The 20,169-nt window shown below is 39.9% G+C and overlaps 1 protein-coding gene across 1 annotated transcript in view; it reads left to right on the top strand.

The window, feature by feature from the left end:
- RSU1 (Ras suppressor protein 1) overlaps positions 1 to 20,169 on the top strand; it is a 219,787-nt gene that overhangs the window by 59,428 nt on the left and 140,190 nt on the right. Inside the window, exons 5-7 of the mRNA XM_027847963.1 lie at positions 3,432 to 3,550; positions 5,329 to 5,411; positions 5,685 to 5,799. Coding sequence (XP_027703764.1) covers positions 3,432 to 3,550; positions 5,329 to 5,411; positions 5,685 to 5,799 — 317 coding nt within the window. The remainder of the gene's footprint in view (positions 1 to 3,431; positions 3,551 to 5,328; positions 5,412 to 5,684; positions 5,800 to 20,169) is intronic.

Here is a 20,169-nt window from a genome sequence, read left to right as displayed (position 1 = left end):
TATGTCTTGGCAAGCTTCAATCCTCCTTTGGCTTTCTTCTTTGAGTTAGAAGTTGGTAACTTTCTACTTTATTTTGCTTTATTTCCTATTCTTGAATCACCTTTTTAAAATAGCTTTTGAATGGGTGTAACTTGGCTTTCATACATCATGAGAAAATAGATTATAATGGAAATTACCTTTCATATCACATTCCCTACCAGCTTCAAATATTGATCTGTAAACTTGTTTTTTTTAATGAACATTTCAATTTATCTGCATAGCAAAGGTTCTTAACCTTTTTTTGTGGCAGTCTGGTGAAGCCTATAGACCCTTTCTCAGAGTAATGTTTGTGACCTACATTCATAATAGAAAGAAATGTCCAATTTCATTTAGAAGTTAGTGGAAATAAAGATGTAATCTTTTTCACATCCATGTTCACAGACTCCTCCTGAAGTTTTGGAAATTTATTAATATATATACTTAAACTTTTAGGGAAAAAAAGGAAGGACAAGTGACTGAAGTAGTTAGTGTGAGCACTAACCTTGGCTGTGCCTGTCTGGTTTGGGAGATGGTGATGGGATTATGTTTAGAGTCAGAAATCCTGAATTTAAATGTGGAGTCTGCTGTACTTGTATAACATTGAACAAGTCTACTTCTGTAGGCTTCAGTTTTCCCATCTGAAAATTAAGAGACACAACTATATATCTGAAGACTGCATTCAACAAAGCACTAGTCATCAAGTGGACCAGCTTTCTTTTTTTTTTAATTGTTTTATTTTTTCAATTAACAACAATCTTCTTTTTCTCCTTCTCACCACCCCACCTCCCCAGCTGAGAAATCAAGAAGCCCCTATTACAGACATATACAGTCAAACAAAACAAATTCCTGCATTGGTGTCCAAAGTATATTTGTTTCAGTCTGCTCTCTGAGTCCAGGAGGTGGGTAGCATGTTTCATCATTAGTCTTCTGGAATCATCTGGGATTGTGGTTTGTCATTCTATTGATCAGAGTTCTTAAGTCTTTCAAAGGTTTTGTCTTTACATTATTGTTATAATTATATAAACTTCTCCTGGTTCTCCTCACCTCTCTCTGCATCAGTTCATATAGGTTTCTGAGAAGCCATCCCCTTCATTATTGTTTACAGCAGAATTTTATTCTGTCACCTTTATATACTATAACTAGTTCAGTGATTCTCCAATTAGTGAGCACCCCTATATTTTGAATTCTTTGCTCTATTTCATGAAAGATCCATTTTTTTCTCTCATATGGTTATTCTCAGTTTTTCTGGTTAAATTATTTTTGAGCCAAGCATACAACCTTTGCCTTCTATTGTCTTCCATGCTCTCTGTTTTTTTATGGTGGTGGCTGCTAAATCATGTGTGATCCTGACTATGGCTCCTCAGTACTTGAATTCTTTCTGGTTACCTTTAGTATTTTTTCCTTTGACCAAGAAGCTTTGAATTTTAGTTATAGTGTTCCTGAGAATTTTCATATTGGAGTTTCTTTCAGATCACTGATAAATTCTTTCTATTTTCACTTCAGTCTCTGATTCTAAAAGATCTGGGAAATTTTATTTTCTGATTTATTGAAAATTGATGTCCAAGCACCTTTTTTTTGGTCATGGTAGTCTGTTGATTCTTAAATTATCTCACTTCAATTTCTTTTTCAGGACAGTTCTTGCTAATGAGATAGCTTATGTTTTCTTTATTTTTTTTCTTCTGGGTTTTTTTTTTTACTATAATATTTCTTGTCTCATTATCATCCCTTTCATCCATTTTAATTTTCAGTGAATTTGTGGCTCGGGTAAGATTTTGTACCTCTTGTGCCATGCTATTAATTTCCTTTCCTATTCTTTCTTTCATAGCTTTCATTTCTTTTCCATTTTTTTCTGTAGTGCTCTCATTTCATTTACAAAAACATTTTAAACTCTTTAAAACTCTTGCTGAATTTATTTCTTCCAGAAATTCTAGTTGATCTTGTTTCTAAGCTATGTGTGTCTTTCGGATATTTTGGAGTCATGTTCTTCTTCTGGGTCTGTGTCTTGAGCATCTGTCACTATGATAGTTCCTTTATGTTTGGATTCTTTTTTCATTTGTTCATTTTTCCAGCCTACTTCCCGACATCTGCCTTTATGTTAGGGCCAGTCTCTGCCTATTTTCAGAGGGAATGTCTGGGATGGTCTTGTTGCTGCTTTCTTGAGGATGTTGAGTTTTATGTTACTCCAGGATTTCAGAGAGAAATCAGGCTTGTGACCTGCAAACCTTCAGTGTTTGACCTTCAGTGGTCTGATCCAGTGAAAAGCCTAATGTCTGTTCTCCTGGTCTGAGCTCTGCAAATTCCTAACCTAGGCTTGCATCTGGGCAGCACACCTGAGGATTTGTTCCCATTAGAGTTCCAGTAGATTGCTCTTAGACTCAACCACTCTCAGTCAACTGGAAAGTTCTTCTGGTTCAAAGTGACAGAATTACAGGTCCCCTTTGGCCTGGTATTCATGCCCTGGAAATTCTGAAGTAGGCTTCAGACTGGGATAGGGTTGGAAATGAGACCCTGCTTTGCTCCTGGGGCCCACAATCACTCCTCACCTTGGAATTCTACCCTTAGACTCAATCTACCTTGGATCTAAGATCCAAAATTGGGTTATGGGCCATAGAGCAACCAGTTTACCATTATTCTTGTGCCTTGAATATGTTTAGGTCCCCATTTTCTGGACTTGGGACCTTTTCTTGCTTTGGGGCATAACCTGCTCCTTGACTAGATGATTCCACAGGACCATCCATGCTTATACTCCATTCCCAGTGTTCTCATACTTTTTTGTCTGTTTGCCTGGGCTAACCTAGACTGAAAAAATAATTTGTTTCCTTTTTCTTGGCTTTCCTGATCAGGACTTATTCTGGTATGTTTTATAGATCTTTTTGAAGGAGATGTGAGGTAGAGTCTAGCTATACTTATTTTGATATCTTGGCTTCTGCTCAAACATGCCAGTTTTCATAACCTCAAGTTTATTAATATAGATTATTTAATTAAAATAACTAAGAAAGTGATCTTAAGATTACAGGGTGCTTCCAGGCTATACTTATGTAAGTATATACTGGCTTATGGAATAGAGTAAGGAGAGAATATGATTATGACTGATATTCATAATAGGCTTTGAGATCTTAGCACTGGCTTTTGAGCCAGAAATCCCGACTGATTCTTACTACCTTTTTCACTTTGGGCCAGTCATTTCCTCCCTACCCCAACCCCCATCCTCATCCCCACTCCCGGTTTCTTTACATTGGATTAGATGAACTTTGAGATGCCATTTTTTGTTTAGTCTCCTGTATTAACCTATGATATAGGTGTAGAATACACACCAGTGTGGGAGCAGTTGTCTAATGGAATATGTTACATTTCTGAGATTTCTGTATCTATATTGCCTAAACACTTGCTGCTTTTTTCTTTTTTTTTTAAAGGATGAACAGGCTAAATACTTTGCCCCGAGGATTTGGCTCTTTACCAGCCCTGGAGGTCCTTGATTTGACTTACAACAACTTGAATGAAAATTCTCTTCCTGGAAACTTCTTCTACCTTAGTAAGAAACTTGTAATTCTATAAATCTTTTTTAAAAGGCGCTTTGTGTTCTGAAAATGAAATTTATTTGATAGAGCCCAAACTCCAAGAGAAATTATTGGATATGTATTTTTTTCTTTCCAGGGTCCTTTTGAATATTCTTTCATAGCTCAGCAGTATGTATTTTTGATCTATAGTTACTTGACACTGTTGGGCCAAAGTGGACTTGCTTGGTAATGGCATATTAACTTTCTCTTATGGAATATTTTCCTGAGTATGATCAAATCACATATTTAGCTAAAAAGGGTGAAGAATTTGACTTTCATCTTAGGGAGTATATAACAAAGGACTCTCACCATCTTCTTGCTATTAACTCCTTTATGGAATCTGCCACGAAAGGACATTCTAAACTATTATGAATATAAATTTTTCTAATGAACTCTTTAAGGCATTAAACATTTCCCAGCCAGGATTATTGTTTTAAACACTTGGGAAAGACTCTTTTGGAGTCTGGTGATTTTGTATAAAAGTGTGTTTGACGATCTGATGGCACCCAACATCCTATCAGAGGGTCATGTGGCTAACGTTTCTTCTGCAGAAGCAGAGTACAATGGCCACAGTTCACCAAACCTGAGAAAATGCAGCCTAGTCTTCATTAAGAACTGAATTTAGTGATTGGCCTGGGTCTGTTGCTGTTGGGAATTGAGGCTTCGAGTTAATGTCATATTATGTTTAGCTATGAGTTGGCTTGTTTGAGCTACAGCTTAAATAGATTAATCTTCACAGCACATAAGAGACAGCATGGTGTGGTAGATACCTGCTCAGTCAGGAAAATCTGGGTTCAAGACCTACCTCTGACACATCCTGACTCAGACCAGTCACTTCACCTCTCAGTGCCCTAGGCCATTCTGAGATTTGAAGTTACCAAGTTACCGAGGAGTTGGTCAGCATTGGTGGAGGGATCTTCCACACCTGCAGTCCCCACGTGTGAATCCAGATCTTCAGCCACTCCTACCCCCACCAAAACAAAAAAAAAAAAGACTGCCATATTAAAATGCTAGCTAGATTGAACACAAATTAGTCTTTCCCCTTTTTTTTTCATGATTTATACTACATTTAAGGATTTTGTATTCTTAAGGTTATATTATATCTAAAAATGCTCATTGTACATTATTGTTAAAAAAAAAAAAGCTTGTGTTTATTTAGATAGATTTTGGATAAATAGTAGTTTCCTGTATTTCATCCTTACTGTTGTTTTATTATCTCTCTGTCCTCTTTTTCGCCCCCTCTTGAAGCAGTGTATAATAATAATAGTAATTAGTCTGCATGGAAATGAGGCCACGAAATTATAACCTTCATCATTAGTGAACTGTTCTCATGGCCATGTTTATAGTTGTTTCGCGCAGGATTCTCTGTGCTCTAGATATCAATAGGAAAGACACAGAAGCTTGGATGCAAATGGACCAATAAATGGGCATGAGAGCAATAGAGAGTAATATCTCTCTTTTTTGAAAGCCTTAGTGCTGAAACGAGGTGCCCCAGACTGCTCCCGCTGAGCATGGTAGAAACTGTTAATTGTGTCCATCCCTTCCTATATAGATGTCTTCCTGCCCACAGCAACAGTACAATAAGCCAGTAAATCTAAGTTTGACCTGCTTCTTATGATTGTGAGCTCTAGGTATGTCAAAGGCTTTTCACCGAGTCAGGGTTATTAATCAAACCCGACTCTTTCTTATTGATCAGACCTCAGATGGTTGGGTTCTGTGCCACCCTGTTTATATATTGCCGTTTAATTTGCAGCCACCCTGCGTGCACTTTATCTAAGTGACAACGATTTTGAAATCCTGCCGCCAGATATTGGGAAGCTCACAAAGTTGCAGATAGTAAGTAATTTATCTAAATTCTTAGAAAATCAATTCACTTTCGCAGCCCTTGTAGGAGTAGAATCAAGTCAGTCTGAGAAGTCGTGGGGTTTGTTTTGCCAGGAATAAACCACTCCACCTGATACTATTTCTTGTTTATCCACAAGACACTTGTAAATAAATTGAAAGGATTGAGCGGCGGGGAGGAGAGAGAGGGCAAGGAGGAGGACGAGAGTTTCTGTGGCATGCTTCTTTGTGGGAAGATTGTTCTGACGACTTTGTATTTTCTTGTAGCTCAGCCTTAGGGATAATGACCTGATCTCACTGCCAAAAGAAATTGGGGATCTTACACAACTGAAGGAACTACACATCCAGGGGAACCGCCTGACTGTCCTTCCCCCCGAGCTCGGTAAGGCTGGACACGAACGGATTGGATGGTGCATCCGAGTGCTCGTTTTTCCATGCATGGCTTCTGGAACCAGCCCCTGCTGGGAAATGCTTCTTAGGCTTGGAAGATGCCCAGACGCAATTCACGGCTTTGATGGAAACTTCTGGTTCTGTGTGTGTAGTCAGGTACAAGTCAACCCCTGGAGGGCAACCTGTAGCCTTGAGGCCACAGGTTCCCCGCTCCTGCCCTAGGGGTTTTCATGTGTATCATCCAGAACTGTTCCTGTCCTGGTGGTGTGCTACTTTGAAGTAGCTGCTCTTGGTATAGGGGTCACTCAGTACAGTTTCTTCCTTCTCTCTCTCTCTCTCGCCTCCCCCAATCCTCTCCGCAAGTAATTAATAGCTGCTTGAGGATCAGGCCCCTGAGGTCTCTGAATGGTGAAGTGGAAGGAGAGAGCCCTGGATTGAAAGTCAGGACCCGTGGGTTCTGGAGTCCTAGCTTGGCCCTTTCCCATGATGGGAAATGATGGGGTTTGGGATTTTGAGGACCTGAGTTTGCATTCCATTTCTACTGCTCATTACCTGGGTGACCTCTCCTCTCTCTCTGTGCCTCATTTTTCTCATCTATAAAGGAAGGTGTTGGAATAGGTGACTTCTTGGGTCCTTTCTAGTTCTGAATTTATAATTTTGGTCTTATGAGCTTAGTAGCCATGAACCCTTACTCTCTGTGAATATTCATTTCATCATCTGCAACATGAGGTTTGTGGTAACAATTTTTGTGCTGTGGACACTTGTGAGGATCAGATAAAGTAATGAATGTAAGACATGTGCAAAACGGAAAGTGTTGGGGGGCGGGGTGTGATGGTGATTGTCGCCATCTACCAGTCAGATTAATCGGTCATCTGTCAGCCCAGTAAACCCTAATTGGAAGAGAATTTCAGTAGGTATTTATTAAATGTAAGACACTATGCTAAGTGAATGAAAAAGCATTTAATTGTTTTCTATATACTAAGCATTGGACCTCCAAACAGAAAATTATAATAGTCCCTTCCTCAAAGAGCTTATTTTCTAATTGAGAGAAACAGTATATTCAGCAGGGCCAGGTGGTCTTTAGGGTACATTGACCAGGTAGATTGATAACAAGGCACAGGATTCTTTAGCATTTACTAATACGGTGTATAGCAAGCAGGGCCCAGGAGTCCATAGGGTATATCAACAGAGCAGATGGTAAGGCCCATGGGCCTTGCATTTTTTAAAAAGTCTGAGATTTTCTTAAAGTGTAAGAGACAACCTATATACTCAGTGAGCTTGCAGTTGAGTTATGGAGACAAGACATAAAAGGACAAAAAAGTAGAAAAACAGCTAATTAAATTAAACTCATTATCGTTTGCTACAACTGCAGAAAGATGTCACTCAGTAAGTCTTATTAAGCACCTACTATGTGCTAGGCATATACTAAGAAAGTGTATGATAAGCTGCCTAACGAGTTATCAAAAGATAATGATAACTATTAGTATTGAGACCATGGAGGTATTGCTTTAGGTGGGGTGGCCTGAGACTTGGAGATTGAACTGAGTCTTGAAAAACAGGTATGATTTGGCTAGGTGATGCAGGGCAGGGAGAGAGTGTTCTAGGCAGGTAGAATATAGTCATCAAAAGCATGACATTGGGGAAGCATGAGGTATCTTTGAATAAGACAGTTTGCTTGGAACAGAAGATTTGGGAAAATAATAGTAAATGTAGGTTGCCTATTGTGAAAGGCATTGAATGACAAGCTCAAGAGTTTTTACCTTGTAGATCATGGGGAAATCTGTTTTAGGTTTTTGAGCAGGAGACTAACAAGAACAAAACAGTGATTTTGCCCTCTGAAGGTTAATTTTAATACCATGATAAGTTGTACTTCTGTCTCTTCACGGCAGGAGAAAAGGGGTGGGACACTTATAATGTACTTTTCTGTTTGGCGAAATGCACTTAGGTTTTTAACATGGAAGTACCCTGCTGACCAGGGAATGGTAGCAATTCTCTTTGGCCACCATTCCATTCCTCTTGCATATGACAGCCAGCCATATTGGCTTCCTTGCTGTTCTGATCACACAACACTCCTCTCTGTGTGCCTTTGCCTTGGCTGTCCCCATGTCCACCACCTCAGCTCAAGGCCTGCCCTCTATATGTAGCTTTTCTCAATTTTCTCTTGTCCCTCTCTTAGCTACTGGTTCAATATCTCCCCAGATTACTTTGTATATATTATACATATACTTGTATATGTACATGTGACCTTTTCCAATAGAACGTGAGCTTCTTGGGGACAGGCAATATTTTCCCTTGCTAGAGCAATTGTTACCTATGTGCAACACTTAATATAATGCTTGTTGATTGATTGATAATTCTGAATTGCTTTCCAGAATGGTTGGACCAGTACACAGTTCCACTAATAGTGTGTTCATATGCCTACCCATTCCACAGCCTCTCCATCATTGACTATTCACATCTTTTATCATCTTTGCCTCAAAGTTGTTATGGTTTGAGCTTCTCTTGGAAGGAGTGATTTGGTGCACTCTTTGTTATGAATGTGAGGAACTTGCAGTACTTTTTTTGAAAACTATTTGTTCATGTCTTTTGGCAGTTTCTTAATTGGAAGATGACCCTCCATCATATGTTTGTGTGAGTTCTCTATATTTCTTGGATGAACTCTTATCAGAGGTATTAAAGCAAAGATTTCCCCCCCCCCCCGCCCAAGTCAACAGCTTTCCTTACTAGCTTATTTCTGTTGATTTAAGTTACGTAAAAGTTTTTCAATTTGATATAATTGAAATTTTCTATTTTATCTTTTATGATTGCCTCTACCCCTTGTTTGGTTAAGGATTTTCTCCATAATCATAACCGCACAAAGTACCTTATCTGGTTCTTCACATTTTTTTAATGGTGTGATGGTTAACATTAAGTTTGTGTATCCATTTTGAGCTTATTGTAGTATATAGTATAAGGATGTAATATATAGTATAAGTATAAATAGATGTAAATCTATTATCTACCAAACTATTTTCCAGTTTTCCCAGAAGTTCTTGTCAAATAGGAAATCTTCCCAAAGCATTTTATGTTATCAGACTCCAAAATGTGTGTAATAGCAGAATTTGAGCATTGGAAGGGACCTAAATGACCATCTAATCCAATCTATATATGAAAGGAGGAGTCACCATTGTAATATAACCAACAGATAGTCATCCAGGCTTCTGCTGAAAACCTTAATAACTACCCCCCTGTGGGATTATTCTTTAGGGAAGTTGGCAGTGGGCATCTCAGTTGTTTCAGGCTTTTTAATTATACTACAGGTGCCCAGAGACAACCTTTCATGACTCTGACTCCCTAAGGTTAATTCCAGAGTTTGGCAGAGATGTATTCAGAAATGATAAGGAGACCCTCATTCTTCTAGGGAATTCTTTTAGGGAATTCGGATACCTAATTATCTGTGGTGTCATCATTAAAAAAAAAAAAGACTATTTCAGTCAAAGTGTATTCCATATTACTTTAGAAATACTTAGGCATTTCCTTTACCTTGGCAAGATCCAGATTTTTAAAGTTAGGACATGATTAAATCACTCTATGCCTCCTTCAAAAAAATTGTCAAGCTAGCACCACTTAAATGTGTGTTTGTTAATTAGGTGTTGTTGAGCTTTTCCAAAATTTAAAAAGTTTTAGTTTCTAACATAGAATTTTGTTGTGTTTCCTGTTATAATTCTGAGTGGTGCCCAGAACTCCAGAAAGGTCATATGCAGAAGCCCTTTTTTGACAGAACCATGTGCTGGGCGTGAGTCAAGAACACTGTCCCTCAAGTCCCTACCTCTGTCATAAGGCACTTGGTGTTCAAAGCTTAGCCAGTAGTTTCCTGCTCCTAGATAGAGTAGGGAAAGGAGATCCTGATGGGGGATTCAACTTTGACCATCCTGAGGGAAGGAAAGCAAGGGGGTGGGGTGGGGCATATCTTCTATCCCCAACAACTGCCCCAGAACTAACGGGTAGAATGAAAAACACCCAGGTTCTAGTGGTAGCTCTGCCACTCTTTGTGAGACCTAGAGCGAACCGTTTTACCTCTGGGCCTCAGTTCTTTTGTCTCTGCAATGGAGGGCTCACCCTAGGATAGCAGAGAGGTCTTTCAGGTTTAAAATTCTATGAGAAGAGGCCTAAAAGAAGTTCCATTGTAAGAAGTTCCAGCCTTCAGTGACCTAGAAAATTCTGCTTTTCAAAAGGACTGATTCTCCAAGATGTTACTGCATCGCTGCTCGTTCTCCCATTATATTTTAGATTTCGTAACGGCCAGAATGGCTGGCCAAGTCTAGAAGCTCTTATAATGATTTCCTCCTTTTTAATCATGTTTACATTGAGTACCTAGGAGCATAGAGATAAGGTTTGACCAGTAAAATTATAGCCTGTGATTTTCTGAAGAGGTGGAGTCAAGTTAGGGGAACTGTCTCAGATGATTTTCAAAAGGTCAAATGGGGACCGTGTCGCAGATGATCTTGACCTAACTAAGTTATCAGGTGCATGAACTGGAATCCCATCTTCTCCTTTGTATCTCCTACAAAGCCAAAACGATGCTTTAGAAGTGGAAGGTGCTCAGCAAATTGTTTTTTGACTGTCCTGTAGTAGAAATCATCCAGTATCACTTGGGTCCTGTTTTCTGAGTCATAAAGAACATTGTACTCTACTTAATTTGCAATCTTAATGAATCTTTGCATTTGGCCCTAATTATAATTGCACAGAATGCTGTTTTTAGGAGTCTTTTTGAGTTAGTATCTTCATGGTAGAATGTTACAGTTCGAAAGCAACCTTCAGGACCAACACAGCTTACAGTTGAGAAAACTGAAGTGAGCCAGCCCTTAGCCAGTTTGATTTTTCTGGTGACTGTAACACTAAGAAATGACGTGACTTGTCCACAGTCACTCAGCTAGTCAGTGGCCGAGCAGGGATTAGAGCTGAGGTTTCCCATCTATTTCCAGTGCTCTTTCTATTGTATAACTTGGCCTGTCCCTTTATGGGAGCTCTTCATTGTACGTTTACAAGTCTATCCAAATGTTTTCTCTTCTTGTTACTCTTTTGTCTCTTTTTTTGGTTTGGAGCAGATGCTTGTGGGTTTTTTATTCTTCTAGAATACTCATTTCTTAAAACCCGATTTTAAAATGTTCCCCCACCATATTTTTCACTGCATTCCCATTCCTTGGGTGATGATTTTTTTTTTTTGCATTTAAGTTTTTAGATTGTGCTATTAGTTAATTTTTCTCAATTTTTTTGTTTTTATTTTTCATGCCTGCTTTATATGACTCTACAGGTTTGTCTCAAATGACTGGATGATTAATAGCAGGGCTAATGTTTGAGACTGGTTTTCCATCCAATTTGGAACCATTGAGCTCTTTTTCTTTGAGTGGAGACTTAGAGGTCTGGTTGGTGTCCCCATTTACCTTTGTGACAGCATGTCTTTCAGTAGTGATTCCTTTTTCTTCCAATGCTGATGAATAATCCTTGTTCTGAACCCATCTTTTTAATTTTTTAATGTGAATGATATCTACTCTAGCCTTTTGTCACTTGACTAGTATTAGTCATCTGCTTAATATTTCAAAATATAGAATATCCATCTATTTTCTATGACCTCCTTATTTTGTTATACATTAATGCTATCAAGAATTTAGAACAGAAAGTGCCATCCTGTTATGTAGTGAAACTAACATGCTTTCTGGGACATGTGACCTGTTTAGCTGTTGGACTGAGAAAACAGATGTGATGGTTATTAAATGACTCAAGAATAATTGGACTCCACTGACATAATGAAACAGTTTAAAAAAATCATCAGCCAGGGTCTCCTGTCCTAGGTCCTCACATTACCTGACGTGAGATGCTTCTGCCGACGACTTGGTGTCAGGCTTTGTGGCAGAACAGAGGTGACCCTTGGTTGTTCAAGGCAATGCCAATTGAGGGCAAGTTTCTCTAGGCCCCACCAAGCCACAGAGGCTTTTACTGTGGTCTCCCCTAGCTAAGAGAGGCACAAGCACAAGATTGCCTCAGGGGGTTGAATTTGTTTGGCCCTGCCAATGCAGGAAATAGATAAAGGCAAAACACATTACAATTTCAGTTTAATTCAGCAAACATTTTGTTGGTGTCTACTATGTGCCCAAGGGCACTGTAGTAGATACTGTGGGGAATAAAATGATACTGAAGACATGGTCCCTTTCAGGAGATTACCATGCACTTGTAAGGGAGGGTGAATGACAAGAGACCATCAGACATAGCAGACTGTGACAGAGAAGAGGAGCCAGACCTTCCTGGGACAACTTGCTTTCCATCTTCTGCCTAATGTGTCCCCTGAGGAAGGGCAGCAAGGGGCCGCCCGGGCTGACTTGACCTCCTCTTGTTATGCCTACCTGAGAAGCTGGACATTCCTCTGACCTCCTGCCTTCTGTCACTCGCTGTGCCTGTTCCCACGTCGATAGGGAGATAGATCTCCGTGTCCTGCTGCGTAGTCTCCTGCCTGATCTCTAGCCTTTGGAGGTGAGAGGAGAAAGGAAACCGTCTGACTGTGTGCCTGCCTTCTGTCTTGTTTCCAGCCTCCTAGAAAGAGGAGTGGTGCCGTCCCCTCGATGTTCTCATACCTGGACACACCGGACACATCCCATTGATTCCAAACCCCATAGATCATCATCTGATTCCATTGCCCACCGCCTGATTCTTTATTACCTTTCCCCTAAACCCTCTCACCCCAAAGTTCCAACCAAACACTACCCACTCTTTTTGCTGTGTCCTCTGGAGGACATCTTTCAGACACGAAGGGGAAAGGAAAGGGAGTAAGTGTTTATATAGCACCTACTATTTTCCAGGTACTGTGCTAAGTGCTTTATAAATATTGTCTCATTTTATCCTAACAACAACCCTGAGAGGTAGGTGCCATTATTATCCTCATTTTACAGTTGAGGAAACTGAGGCAGAAAGTGGTTAAGTGACTTGTGTAGGGTCATACAGCTACTAAGTGTCTGAGGCTGGGTTTGAGCTCAGATCTTCCTGACTCCAGGCCTAGCCTAAACTTCACTTCATCCTAAATTTTTTCCTTTCCACTCCTTCCATCTTGTAGCTATTATGAAACCTGGCATCCTTCTGATTACACAGCCTTCCTGACTACCCTTTCTAGTACTGGCTTCTAGTACTTATTCCCCTTGGCTCACTGATCAAGGCAGGGAAATTGAAATACTCCCTGCTCTCCATTGCCACTTCTGGGTTCTCCTCTGCTTCCATGATTTGAGGTTCATGCAATTCATATCCACCACCCGGTCAGAATCTGGGTAACTGTTGTCTATAGACCTCCAGGTCACCCCTCTTCCTTCTTCAATGAGTTTAGTACCTAGCTCATAATTTTTCTCTCCTCCCCAATTCCTGCCCTCATACTTGGGGACTTTATTAAGCGTTCATATTGATTCTCTCTTCAGCACCCTAACCACTCATTTCTTCAGCCTGTTCACTTTTTCTGTTCCACCCCACTTCAGCCACATATCAAAATGGTCATTCTCTTGATCTTCCCATCATTCACCATCATACCACCTCCATGTTCAAGAATTCTGAAATCCCCTTATCTGACCATAATCTATTGGCTTTCCACCTCTCTCTCTGCCTTCCCTTTTGTCTACACCATGACCTCCAAACTCTTGACCCCTCATTTCTCTCCCAGGTTCTCTCTCCTGCCCTAGCCAGTCTTTTTTCTTTTCTCCATCTTGACTTATTAGTGAATGAATTCAACCATTCACTGTCCTCTTCTCTTGAGTCCCTGGCCTCCTTATCATATTACCAATTATACTCTGCTAAGCCTCAATTTTGGATTACTCCCACCATCTGTTGTCTTTAATCCTAAACGTGTGTTGCTGAAAATTACCAACTGTTCAGGTTGGATCCACTACAAATTTATGTTACACAACTTCAACGGGGCCCTCACTGCTGCTTGGCAAGTCCTGCTCTATCTCCCTTATCGACTCATTCTCCACAGTGGCACTCCCAAACCTTCTTTTCCCTCCTCGAACCTCCCGTGGCAGCCCTTCCCCCACCCTCTCAACTGAGAACCTTGCCTGACATTGGAGGCCATTCACCATGAACTCCCTCCTCTCCCCTCTTCCTCATCAGATATCACTCGTATGCTTTCTGCCACTATCTCCTCCTTCACCCCTGGCTGGTAGATAGGATTAAGAATAAACTCAAGTGGGAAGTAATTTAGTTACAGATCTACACACAAGACTTCTTGTATATTTAGCAAAGTAAAATTTATCAAATAAGTACTATCTTCTTAGAATTGACTTTTAAGATCAATGGGATAGCAATTGGTGTTTATTTAGTTACTCAGGTGAAAGAAATACCATGTACTTTTAGTTCACAAAAAGCATTTTGATTCCCCTTTATTTTTTCATTACAGTCAGTTCTTCGTATTTCCCTCTCTTTCCTCAGTGAGCTTTCCCTTGTAACAGAGAAGGAAAAACAGTTGAACAAAACCAGTGGGCACCTTGACTCCCTGACAGGGTATGCCGTATTCTAGGGTGCATATGCTTGCACCTGGATGAAAAAAGAAAAGCATATTTTCTTGTCTTTTTTAGAGGCCAAATTTGTCCCAAGAAAATATAAATTGATGGTGTCATTTCATTTTATTATTCTTCTTATTTAAATTCCTGTAGTCATTGTATGTGCCTTTGTATGTCTGCCTATGTGTATTACTTTCTTGGTTCTGCTCAGTTCACTGTGTAGCAGTTTATACACGTTTTCCTCAGTTTCTTTGAATTCCTTCTATTCGTAATTTCTTATGATGCAATAATATTCCCTTATATTCATATGCCATATAATTTGTTTTGCCATCTGTCCAACTTTGTTTCCAGTTTTTTGCTTCTCAAAAAACCATTTCTATGAATATTTTGGGGGGGGGGTGTGCATACACACACACAAACACAGCTCCTTTCATCCTAAATTTGTCCTCATTGGTGTACATCCCTAGAGCAATGGGATCTCTGGATCACAGGGTATAGACATTTTAATTACTTTCTTTACATAAATCCAAATTGTTTTCCAGAGTATAGGATCAATTCACAATAGTGTATTAGTGTCCCTGACTTCCCACAGCCTCTCAGCATTGACATTTTCTGTATTTTGTCATTTTTGCCTATTTGCTAGGTGCTTTCTATTTATATATTTATTGTTTTGGTCTGTACCTATGATTTCATCAGCAGAGAGAACTCATGTTTTGCAGATGTCCTCCACCAGTGTATATTAGCAAACTCATCTGTAACTTAACAGTCTTGCAGAGTTACTTGGAGCACTGAGGGGTTAAATAGCTTGTCCGCAATCCATCTAATTGGTATGTGTTAGAGCTAAGACTTGTCCCTCGGTCTCCCTGATTCCAAGGCTGGTCCTTCCAGCCCTTATTCCATACTGCCTCTTAACACAGATTTCTGTCATACTTGGAAATGTTTCCAAATCTGTTTCCTCCTAGCAGCTATATAACATATAGGTGACACAAGGTGATGATTCAATATGTGGCTTTCATTTGTTTTTCCTGTGGAAATCTGGGGAAAATCCTAACACTATTAGGGCCTTACAAAATTTTAAAAATTTTAACTTAACTTCTCTTACAGACATGTGGCATTTTCCTGCTTTTTATTTCTTTTTAATAGTTCTTGTGAGAACATAATAGACCGTGCTCTTTGATTCCCTGTGGTAGCAGTTGATAATCAAGACCTGTTCCTGCCAGGCATGTACATGACATTTTGAGCAGGCCCCACTCCAGATGTTCTGTGTCTGTGGATCTTTGCACGCACAAGTGGCTCTAAATGTGGGTTTTAAAAACTGCTAAGTGAATGATTTTCCCACCTGGTGAATTATTGCCTTAAAAGGGATGGGGAGCTACAATGCATAAACCTTTTCTCTTTCTTGTTGTTATAAATTTCAAGAAGCCCAGTGTCAGGTTTAGCGTGATTAAACATGGGCATCAATCTAGATTAGCACCAGCTGGTAAAGCTTGCCACATTTTGCAGTAATCACACGTTCTTTTTGTTTAACAAAGAGCCAAAGATAGTCTTGTATAGGGAGAAAAGTTGGTGGTATTGATTGGTAACTTCCTATTCTGATTTTATTTTGGAGAGATTCTTCTCACTGTCAATGTATATCAGCCGCTTCCTCCAGAAACACTTAAACCATTTCCCCTACATCATATCAGTCATACATAAGGAGCCAGGAATTGCCATATTAGGTCAAATCCATGGTCCAGTTTAGTATTCTCTGCCTCTTGAGATCGCTTATTTCACAAGAAGGCCTGGCTCTCTTCGTTGTACTCGGACTCAGAAAGTTAGTGCCGTGCCCCAATTTAACCTCGTTGTCTTTACCAACTAACTCACTCTTGGTCTCTGATTTGCTTTTGTTGCAGATTTGTGATGCCAGAGGTAGGGGAGCTCCCATCAGCAGCACCTCTGAAACGTATGGTCTTAGAGGGTATCCTAGGACCCTGGGAGCTTAAGTTACTTAGCCAGGATCATACAGCCAGTGTATGTCAGAGAGGACTTGTCCCCAGATCTTCCTGACTTGATCTGCCACACACCTCTGCCTCTCATTTATTGGTCTGTCCTTACATTATTGAAATCCTTCGAGGACCTCTTTTTATTTTCATCCTCTCAACACCTCCTTTGGTAATGAGTTACATAAATTTACTCTTTATTGTATTAAATCCTTTTACTTATCCTAGAATTATTTCTTCCAGGCTTCAAGAGCAATCCACTCCTGCCATTCTTGTATTTCATAATTTAATGAACAGGTCCCTCTCCCTGTGTCCGTTCCTTACATGGTATTCTAGACCTAAGTCTTATCTCCTCTTAACTCCATCACTCCAGACTGAGGTGACCTTGTTCTGGCCTCCTCACTGTGGACATCCCCTTGGTTTGCTCAGTTATTTTAGTTGCCCATGTTTGGCCCTTTATTAGCAATACCTTCTCTGTTGGATGGATGAGAACCACGTTGCGGTGGATCTTTTGGATCTAGCTCCCTGCTGAACCAGTGGTTTTGGAACCTGGTCCATGATGTGTCTAGGTCCTTTTCCTGGGTAATTATTGATCATTGTGAGCCTTTCCTTCCCATTCATGCATCCAGTAAGTTTTTATTGAGCATCTACTTAGGTTCTCAGTACCATTTGATATTCCCTGAGAGTTTAAAAATAGTGCGTGCCATGACACTTGCAGTCTAATTAGGAAGAGAACATGAAATGACTAGAGAATAGTAAGAATAGTCATCCTAACATACGTGTTTAGAGCAGTTTAAAGTACCTAAGAAAGCTCTTTCTTAACAACAAATCTGTGAGGTTGGCAATACTAGTATTACTAGTCTCGTTTTACAGATGAGGAAACTGAGGCTTAGCAGTCACCTGACTTTGCATCCCCTGCTGGGCCCAGCAGTCATTCAGCACATGTTTAGTCTGTGCTTATTGTATACAGAGCTGTGATGGGTGCTGAGAGATACAAAGCTGAAATAAGAGATGGGCCAAGCCAGGAGAGTTTGAGACTCCAGCCTAGATCTTTTTAATCTGGGTCATTCTGCCTCTTCTGGAGATAGGGATCCCTTCAGGTACTTATTTGGTTATGAGAAAACCATTCACTTGGCTAACAGCCTTGAGTGTTAGTTAGGGATAGAATCAGGCGGGCAGGTTCGATCCAGATTCACTGTGGGCTCTGGATGCCGGAATGAGAAGTGGGCATTGGAGAGCAGTTGTACATTCTTGAGCAGAGATGTAGCATGAAATGAGATGGTAGCCTTGCTGAGGAAATGCACATTCTCTGTGCTTGATGGAGCAGACGATTCACTCATTCGCTTCTTCAGGAATATTATTGTTTGCTTGCCTTGTGAGCAGAATACTTCTCTAAAAACTCTGGGGGAGGTAGAGTGTTCGGATGAGATGTAGTCTCTGACCTTGCCATAATAAATATTTGTTGTTTGATTCATTGATGTTGTAGAAAAATCAGTCTCATTTAACTGTGTTGGATAAATTGACATGTGGAAAGATAGGGAAACCATTTGGGAAGCTCTTCTCTAACAGGATAAGGGGGTGTGGGTCCAGACTAGATGGTAGCAGAGGGAATGATGTGGGATATTTTTCACTAAGTGCTGAGCCTCAAGTCAGAAAGACCTGAGTTTGAATCCTGTCTCAGTCACTCACTAGCTTTGTGACCTTGGGCAAGTCACTAAACCTTTACCTACCTCAGTTTCTTCTTCTGTAAAATGAGAATAATAATAATAGCACCTACCTCCCAGGGTTGTTTTGAGGATCAAGTAAGATAAAATGTGTAAAGTGCCTTGTAAAACTTAAAGCAGTATAAAATGCTAGCTATTATTAGCTGGTTTTTTGGGTTTTTTTTAATTTATTTTTTTTTTTTTGCTGTCCACTCACCCAACGAGAGATTTTCTTTATCTCCCTTGGTTTGGAATTCACTCTCTTAGTATCATCTGTAGAGATTTCACCCAGAAAACCTGCCCTTCTGCATGACATGAATGGATGAATGGAAAAAAAAAAACATTTATTAATCACTTAGTTTGTGCCAGGCACCGTGCTAAGCACTGGGGATACAAATACAAATATAAGACAGTCCCTGTCCGCAAGGAGCTTACATTCTAACGGGGAAGACAATACCTAGAGGAAAGTGGTGACTTACAGAAGAGTGTTTTGCTCTGAGAAGTCACAGGAGGTAATGAGTAGAATCATAGGGCAATTAATTATTTCTTAAAAAAAGAAAAGTGAAGCTTCTTTCCAGCATTAGCCCCTAGGTAACCTCTTATTTTATATCTTCTGCATCTAGAGAAGTGTGCATTTGTCCCACCATATCATTTACAAGATAGTTCCTTCTTTTGGAAAAATGTTTCCCCCATCTCAGTGTCCCGTCTGAAGGATACAAGAACAGGGCAAGGTGGGTTAAGCTGACATGAATATTTTTTTTTGCATGGAGTTACCACCAGATGTAGAGAGCTGGAATCCAAACTGGTTTGATCAGTTCTCTTTCAAACCAAGTTTGTAAGACATGGTAATGTGTGGTCACGTATAAACTTTAAGGAGGTGTTAGCTATTTTTTTCTATAGCATTTAAAAGATTATGTGCTGCAGTGTGAGACAAATAAATCATGATTCACTACAACAACAGAGTTGCAGTCAGTTATATAAATTGCCAAGGAAGCACTAAATCTGTCATTTGGTGAGTTCTGACCATTTAACAGTTGGAATGGTGTTGGGGAAGAAGGCTGACCAAGGACGCTGGCGTTGTGGCAGATGCAATTAGCAAGATCAATGGTCAGTGTTAAAGGTTCATTGTTCAGGCGTTTCAGTTGACCCCAGTGAAAGCAGTTGCTCTCCAGAAGTGTTTACTAACAGGAGACACCAAGTGGAACCCAGAATGATTTTTAGAAAAGAGCACGCGTCGTGGAGCCTTGCTGGATTTCACTGCCTCTCAGACTTGACTGTTTCTTTTGTAGCTTGTTGCTTTCTTGTGACAGTGATCAATAGATCACACTCTCATTGTGCAAGTCCTCTGCATTCATCCTGTGGATGTCATAGCTTTACTCATCTTACTTCACTGCGCATCTCAGGACTCCCTTTGCTCAGAGCTCTGTGGTCAGTGCTCCTTCCCCTTCTCAATTCCTTATTTAAAGCCTTTCTTGACCTAAACTGAGCCAAGTTAGTCCTTTTTTCTATTTAAACTTGCTGTCCCCGTGACTTACCATACCTACTATAGTCTGAGATTAATAGCAGCATCACCAGACTTCTTCAAATACTACTAATCTTTGCCCATTATCATTAATTAATTGCTAATTAATTATTTTCATTATTAGTAGTTCTTTTAATTCCAATTTATCAATCCTGTCAGAATCCTCAAACCCCAGTGTGGATTCTGTGACAAGCACCACCTTGAAAGATATTGATTGACCATTTCTCTTTATATATTTTTTAGGTCTGTACATTTTGCTCTCTTAAAATGGTTGATTTTTTTCCCCCCTAAACAGATGGGTGAAACTTAAAAGTCTGTGCTGTATGTGTCATAAAAAATACAGAACCAGCCGAAAATCAACAACCAAAAAGAAGTGTAAACAATGATGAATTCTGAATTTCATGTCCAAAACTTGAATGTAATCTATAAAAGCAAAGATATATCTCTACCTCCCCATGCACTCTTTCCACACTTCCAAGCCTTCCCCCTTTCATTCTGACAACTCCTAAAGGCATATTTCTTACGTGAAGCTTTCTTTGACTAGTTGTTATGTGCCCTTTTTTTGGTTAAGCAGTGGGGTTAAGTGATGTGCCCAAGGTTACACAGCTAGTCAAGTATCTGAGGCCAGATTGGAACTCAGATCCTCCT

Source organism: Vombatus ursinus, unplaced genomic scaffold (assembly GCF_900497805.2).
Source record: "Vombatus ursinus unplaced genomic scaffold, bare-nosed wombat genome assembly UNPS02005459.1, whole genome shotgun sequence".
Lineage (NCBI taxonomy): Eukaryota > Metazoa > Chordata > Mammalia > Diprotodontia > Vombatidae > Vombatus > Vombatus ursinus.
The sequence above is the reverse complement of the archived record's forward strand: the minus strand, read 5'-3'. Positions and strand labels throughout refer to the sequence as shown.